Raw genomic sequence first — 8179 nt, forward strand, 5'->3', positions numbered from 1 at the left:
GAAATGGCTTGAAGCCATGAAATCAATGTACCTAACTAGATGCAGATATGCATATATGATTTTTTTTATGGTTTAATTGCCGTACAGGTCCCTATAATTGTGTATTTTTTGTTTTTTTAGTTCTTCTAATATTTTTGGATACAATTAAGTCCTCATATTTGGTTGAGTTGGGTCATTCTAGTCCACGGTAATATTTTTAGGTACAATTAAGTCTTTGCAATTTACACTTGTCTATTTACACCGTGGACTAGAATGACTTAACTCGACTAAATATGAAAACTTAATTGTACCTAAAAATATTATAAGGACTAAAAAATAAAAAGTACATAATTATGAGGATCAGATAAGCAATTAATTTTTTAATTGACCTATAAAGCTATCATTTTGATTTGATGGCCCTGAAGTTCATTTTGACAAAATGTTATAGCTTTAAATTTATATCTTTTTCAATATATATATATATATATATATATTTGTGCTACTGTGCATTTTGATTTGATGTTTCCTAGTCATTTTGATAGAGATAATTAACCTTGGGATCATATAAGTTTTTTTTATCAAAAAAGTTTAAAAAAAAAAAAAACCTTATTTATTGACATCCATGAATTCTCTGGGTAATATTAAGAAGCATCCGTTTTGCTTGTCTAGCATTCTTACAGTTAGTACTGCAAAAAATCAGAACAACATTATCAGCATAAGTGACATGGGTGATTTTTTTAGCTTAGTAGTTTATACGAATACCTCTGTTATTGAATACATTGAGTTGGAGTAATCCACTATCTATTAACAGGAAAAGAAAACTTGATGGTGGAGATGCATTAATCGATGACGGTGTGGAATACTAAAAATTGTTAATAACAACGTAATGATCAATTTAAGTGTGCGTTTGGATTATTGTAATGAAATTAATGTAATGAAATGAGGGGGAATGATGTAATGAAAAGAGAGGAAAAGAATGGGTAGGTGATGTGATGAAAAAGTTATTTGATTGGAGAGGTAATTCCTTGAGATTGAAAAAAAGTAAAAGAGTAATATATTGAGAATTGAAAATGTGAAAAAAATATAATGTAAAATTACTTTTATACCTTTAATATAAACAAATAAATTTGATTGCTTATAAAATATTTTAAATAAGTTTTAATTATTATAATTATTTATTAAAAGTACTTATTAATTATTTTATGACTTATATGTGAAATAAATATTTATTTAATATAATTATTTTATGATTATTATAATTAAATTATTTTAATATTAAGACATTTGTAGTAAATATAAATATTTATAGTTAAATATCAATTATTTTAATATCAATATATTTATATTTATTTAATATATTAATATATTGTTATATATATATATATACTCAAATATATATGTTAGTGAGAGGTAAAATGGGTAATTTACATCTATTACCCTTCCATCCTCTTTCATTCTCCTTAATATGGGGAATGGACCATTATCTTGTGGGAGTTAATGGTAATCCTTTCAAGGTATTGATTACCATCTTAAAATATTTTCTAAACATGAGAATGAATAATGGTTCTCTCAAACGGCCCATAATTTTAAGTTGGAATTTTGATGAGCATGCTATTAAAGGTTATCACTACACAGTTAGCAGTATAAGATACCATGTTTAGGGACACAACAATGGGAGGGAGCGCTCTGGAGATTGTTGGAAATTAGCATGGCATCATACTTGTGATTCATCTCCAATTTTGAGTGTGAGCTATATTTTTATCTTCATACTTTTTAAGCGTGTATCTTGTTCTCATCTTTTTAGTATTTTGATCACTCTTTTTCAAATACTGTTTCCAGAATTTTTGGGTGTTTAATTTCTCCTTAAAATAAGCATGAGGTCATAATTGTGAAGATAAGCCATTCAATTCCTTGTTCATTATTAGTGCAAGAGAGTCATGAGCCTTTTTATTTTATTATGATAGTTGCCGTTTCTTTTTTCTTTAAATTACTATTAATAAAAACCAATATTTTGAATTAAGAAATTATTATTTTCTTTTGGTATTTTACGAATAAGCTTTCTTTCAAAAGTTTACGTTAGTTGTGAACAAAACTGGAATAGAATTTTTTGAATAAAACTTTTTTATTCAGACATAAATTGCTTTGGAAACTTTTGGCTTGTACATCAAGTTCCACAAGAATAACATGCAAAGTGTAGAAGAACCATATCATTCAAATTATCAACAATGACTTTTTTATTCTACTGCCAAAACAGTAATGTCAAAAATATCAAAATAAAATAAAAAAACAAAAACTACAGAGAGTGAGAAGCTAGCATTCCCTTCTACTATTACTCAGAAAAGATGAACTAAATTTCATATATGGCTAAAAGAGGCTGATCTTTTCCTTATAATTTTTGACATCTTATGAGATCCTCTCAAAACATCCGCAAATCTCTTAAGCTCAGCCTTCTCAGGGAAGTTCTTTTCTTCGTCTCCGAGCAAACTATTTCGACAAAAACTGATCATCCTCTCATGCTCAACCTCTCCGCTCACATAACTCCTGCATTGTTCTCCTTTCACCTCTTTTACTTCCAATCTCTGTTTTCCAAATTCTTGCATGTCCATTGATGTTCTACTTGTTGCCTTACTTTGTCCTTGTTCATCGCTTCGCGTTAAGATTAGTTCGGTAGCAGTCCCGTGCTCTTCGGTCATGCATGAAGAGAAGCTATCATATGAGTCCCGGCCAATCATGTCATCAGTCGAGCTGGATACTGACATTCTTCTCTCAGAGTTCGAATGGCTTATCGGTGGTGTAGTATGGATGTTTTTCCCCAGCACTAGCTTCTTCAGCTTGACTAAAAACTTTGATTTCTTTGTTCCCTGGCTGTTTGTCGTGGTCGTCGAGGAGATATCGAATGAATTATCTTCAGAATCTGCTGTTGAGACTTGAGATGAGGGATACGAATACTCTGAATCGAAGTCTACAAGACCGATGTTCTTCTCATCACCGTTGGATTTTGCGTATTCTAGTATGAGCTGTTTGGCCTTTGCTTCAGACTTTGGGCTCAAGTTCTTGCTTAAATCTCTTGCTGCTGCTTTTCCCGGGCGGTGGCTGAAAGTTCCTGAGCTCGTACCGGAGACAAGCATTGACCCATCTAAGATACACTAGCTGCTCAACATCGGCACAACGATCTGTTTTTAGTTGATCAATGTCATTCATCAGTTTCTCATTCACTTCTCTTAACTGATTCACATCCTCCATAAGATCTGCCTGATAACAATTCATTCAGATGTTTTCAACTTCAGAACTATGTAAAAATTCTAGTAATAAACACAATACCAAAGAGAAAAATATCATACCTTTGGAACCTCAACAGAAGATGCAAGCATTTGTGCAGCTTCCATTTTCTTCATCAACTCCGAATTCTCCTCTAACAACCTCGAATTAACGATTTTGAGAGTTTCAACCTCAACTTCCAATTCATTCAACCTCTTCACCTGCCTCTCCAATTCCACATTGCTTTGGTTGTTCGCCTCTTTAGCCTGAAGCTTGCTGATTATTTGATGCATTGCAGAAATCTTCTCCTTTGCTTGCTCTCCATCAGATTTCAACTTCCTTTTCAGTAGTTTAACCTTAGCTCTGGAAGACTCAAGCTCAGACATCACTCTACTAGAGTAATCGGATACAAGAGCTTGAAGTCTCCGGTTATCAGCCTCTAACGACTCGATCTTCATAGTATAAAGTTTAGTCTCCATGGTGTTTATCTTCAACTTGCTTTCGAGTTCTCTCATAGCGGTTTCCTGCTCTTCCATTCCATAATATTCGAATAGTTGGAGCTCAAGACATCTCTCCCTTTCGCTAAGGGAAACAACTAAGTTCCGAAGAAACTCGATCTCCTGATCCATAGCAATGTGATTTTCAGTCTCAAACTTCTTGAGCACCGAAACGGAAGTTGGAGTTATGTTTTCGGGATCTCGCCCGTTTGCCTCAAACTCCTTCATTATCTCATTGAATTCGGGAAGGAGATATCCGTCTTCATCCTTCGAACTCTTTCGGGAAGGAGACAGTTCTACGACAGTGGTTGTAGTGGTGGTGGTTGTGGTGGTTGTGCCATTGACAATCTTTGCAAGAGCTTCATCCTTTAAAATACAAAGACCAAATACATATCATAATATGGATAGTTGTTTCATCTAAAGAACAACATATGTTGATTATTCAAACAACTAACAAGATTCATCTTCAGCAATGCCTTCATTATTTCATATTTATAATTCCAATTTCACAAATGAATCAAGAACATCACATCAATACACACTACATATTCTAAAAATCAAAACCACCAGAAAAAATTCATCTTTAACAATGTTTCATTCCTTCAGAATTCTAATCCCCAACATTTATATAAAACAAAAAAATATATTTTTTTTCTTTTAAAAAAAAACCTTGTTAAAGCCAGAGAAAAAAGAGATCAAATGCTTACATTTTTCAGAATCCGAAGCTCATCTTTGAGCCCACCACCTTTGTTGATCTCCCCACCTGATTTCAACCCATCTCCTGCCATTTAACCACCACTATAAATTTAAAAAATAAAAAACTTGAACTCAACAGGTTCAAAACCTGGAATTGAATTCTGAGAACGAAGACGAGAACGAAGATGGGAAACAAGAAACCCAGCAAATGAAAAGGCAACAGCCACACCAAGCTTCAGTAACCAAGGCCTCATATCCCTCTTGTTTCTCACCAAAACTACCATTCCTGAACTACTACAAACCATACCGTGAGAAAATGGAAAGAATGACAAAAGCTGGGCACTTGCTATCTCCTCAATCGTCTCCTCCTTCGCATCCATCTTTGATCACAACCCATGCCTCTCCTCCTTCCTTTCTTTGCAAATCAAATAAAAATCAAATTGGAAAAGAAAAAAAACAAAAGATAAAAAAACTATTTGTTTTTGTCAGGGATGAAAATGGTGTGGAACTTGGAATGTTGGTGGTAGGGCTGTCTAAAGCGGATTTGTCTCTGGCCCACACAATGAAAGAGATTTTTTTTTTTTGGACTTTTGTTGTTTTATTTGCCAAATTTGGGAGGTTTCTAGTGTGATGTGTGGATTTTTAACTGAATCTAAATTCGGTCAAAAAGAGTAAAAGACATTTGGAGAGATCAGAGTTTTTGAATTGGTTGGATTTTTTTCAATCATATATGTATGTATATATATATAAATTTATATTTTTATATACACACGAGTCTTATGGGGTCATAATGCATGTTTATTAAAGTAAATATTATGGTTTTCATTTATTATGGATAGGTTAGGAAAAAACGTATTCTTTATATTATAAATGATTGCGTTAAATTAAATCACATGGTTTAAAATAAAAAGTGGGGATAAGAACATATAAATCTGATATGTAGTTATATTTTAATAATCTTGATTTGTTGATATCTACATTATTATTTATTGAGTTTTTGTCCGAGTATTATTATACATTTTTATGTAATGATGTAAATATCTGTATAAATCTTGAATATAAATGTTGCTAATTATTTGCCTGTTCATTTTTGAGTACGTGTTTAGGTTGATAGCAAAGAGAATGATAATTTTTTTAAGGTCAAGGCAAGACGGAAAAATAAATATTAGTAATATTATTATATAAGTTTTTTTTAATAAATTCAATAATTGTTGTCGGAGGGTGGGTGCTGGGATCGAAAATTAAATGTCCAGCCCCTGAGCTGTGTTACTCAGTGATGCCGTGTCAGATTGTAAGCCTATACCTATAACTGAGGATCTATTACCATCATTGCGTCTAACGAAACTTAAACTAAGAATTTTTTTGAAAGTTTCTCATCAACTTTTTTTGTAATGGGGCAATAATGCTAAGATATAAATTCTTTTGCATTAGTATATAAATTAGGATATAAAAACAAAAGGCCAATTTAGGTTCACTTTCACTTATATATATATATACAGTGGCGGAACCAAAGGGGCCAAGCGGGGTTTCAGCCACCACTTGGAGCCAAGAAGACCACTGTGAAGTTGTCTTTTGTCGGACCTTGTCTAAGAGGGAAGCCCCCTCTCAACCTCTAGGAAGAAAATTTCATATAGTTCAGTCCCTTGCCTTGGGCCTTAGAATGGCCAGTTGGGTTGTGATGTGCTCCGCAACTTCGGAGTCCCGAGTCCGAACATCCTCACTATGATCAAGTCACCGGTGGGAGACGACAGTCGGTAGGAGATGGTGTGAAAGTGTGAAGTGTGAAGTTCTGAATTCTAAATTGAAGAAGAGGCAGACCGGTAGGAATGAAGCAAGGATGAAGATGCTGAAGAGTCAAAAGACTCAAAAAGTCATAGTCAAAGTCATACAAGGCTTTATGTTTGGATCCAAAATCCGGATCCAATATGGTGATTGTTATTGGGTTGTCACTTATCGGACTTAAACTGAAGTTTCGATCTGAATCCAATACCTAAATTGGCATACCCTCAACAGTTTTCAAAATCAGGTCTTTACTTAAAATCTCTCTTTTCTTGATGATCATTTGATTGTGAATTTGTGAGATTGAGCAATTGAAAGTCTGAGCAAGTGACCAGTGAGCATGAATTTAAAAATACAAAATCTTGTAATTTCTCTTCAATCTTGATTATTGAGATTGATCTCTCCACTCACTAAGTGTAGGTTTGTTTTTTATTTCCTTTTTTTTTTTCTAAGTTTTATGTTTGAATTGGGTTTTTTTTGGTTCTGATCATTATATTGATCACTTTGTTTTGCAGAAATTCTTATATTTAATCCAGAATCCTGATTTGACTTTTTGAGAAGAAAGATTATTTGCAATTATTTGTAAGTTGCATTTATTAGAATCATTACATTCATCACCTATTTTTCTTTTGTAAGCAATTATTCATTTATTTGTGACTTGTGAGTTGGATTCCATGTTGTAATTATTCATTTCTTGCAATGAAACTTATGTTGATGATTGTTGTGAAATGTGAATATGTAGTGGCAGTAGTGCATGAGTTTGAAGATTTAAGCTCATTTGAGTTTCTTGTGGTTTATGTTGGAAATGTTGTGCATTAATATGTTCTTTTGTTGTTATACTTTGTTTTCACAAGTCACAACAATCAACAGTCATGAGTATTCATGAGTACTTTGTTGTTATACTTTGTTTTCTACCAATTGAATGTTCAGAAAAAAGGAAATTGGAAAGTTGGAATTGTATAAGATTTAAGGTTAGTGATGGAATATTTTTTATGGCATTTTGGGATGGATTAAAATTTGTTTTTCTCTTTCAAGTGAAGACTGTGAAGTCATCTTTATTCATTTTAGATGAGCATTAAGCAGTTGCCCCATCCTATTTTAATCCTAACAAATTAAACCATCAGATATTTGATTATTAGTGCATCAACAAATTTTAGATAGCCTGTATTATAGTATTGGTGATGACACTTCATCGGGTCCGGGTGAAGACCAAAGATCTTGAGCGACCGATCCGGCGGAACAACTCAAAAGATAAAGAAGTATCGTTAATTTCTTCATGCTCGTTCCAAGTTCGAAGTACCATTCGTACAAATAAGAATCCCCTTCCTTACGTGATTTCTTCTTCATATAGATAGATATAGGATCTATGGGGCAATTACTTAGAAGTACGTTTTGTGCAACAGCCCTTCCTATCTGATAGAAAAGGATCCCATGATCCTGAACCGATCTTACCTGGGATCGCAAATCCCAAGTTTGTCTATGAAGAGCTGATCTAATTGTATTAGTTTCTATAATTGATTTCTTACATTCATGGTATGTTAATGGATTCTTACTTTGATTAGAAATACAACTTAATTTTAGTCAAAAAGTGAATGCAACTATGCAAGTGTCTATATATGTGAATGTGATAGCATAAATATTGATTTCTAGCCAGGCATCCATCTTCCATTGTCTCACATATTTTCTTTATGTCTTCAAACAATCAATGAATAAAATATCTTTTATACAATACCTTATTGGGATTTGTGCTGATGATTGTGAAAACTTCAAACCTCAAAGTTGACTAAGCCTATGATGTTGTTGATTGGCATGGTATGTTGTATCATTATTATTATTATTTAGATGTGTTGTTTGAAGTAGGTTATCATTATTATTATCATTTTTTTTTATATATGTTTATTTTGTCTTTAAATAGCATTATATACTTTCAAAGGCAATTAAACATGGATAGATTCTTACTTAAACAACCG

At 32.9% G+C, this 8179-nt stretch overlaps 1 protein-coding gene across 1 annotated transcript; it reads right to left on the minus strand.

Moving 5' to 3' along the window:
- Positions 1-2359: 2359 nt before the first annotated feature.
- LOC120262260 (protein CHUP1, chloroplastic-like) lies at positions 2360-3642 on the minus strand. Its single transcript, XM_039270343.1, has 2 exons — positions 3321-3642; positions 2360-3231 (listed from the first exon to the last, which is right to left on the minus strand). Exons 1-2 carry the CDS (start codon positions 3621-3623, stop codon positions 3013-3015), a joined length of 522 nt encoding a protein of 173 aa, XP_039126277.1. The 5' UTR covers positions 3624-3642; the 3' UTR covers positions 2360-3012.
- Between the last annotated feature and the right edge of the window lie 4537 nt (positions 3643-8179).

Source organism: Dioscorea cayenensis, chromosome 5 (assembly GCF_009730915.1).
Source record: "Dioscorea cayenensis subsp. rotundata cultivar TDr96_F1 chromosome 5, TDr96_F1_v2_PseudoChromosome.rev07_lg8_w22 25.fasta, whole genome shotgun sequence".
Taxonomy (NCBI): domain Eukaryota; kingdom Viridiplantae; phylum Streptophyta; class Magnoliopsida; order Dioscoreales; family Dioscoreaceae; genus Dioscorea; species Dioscorea cayenensis.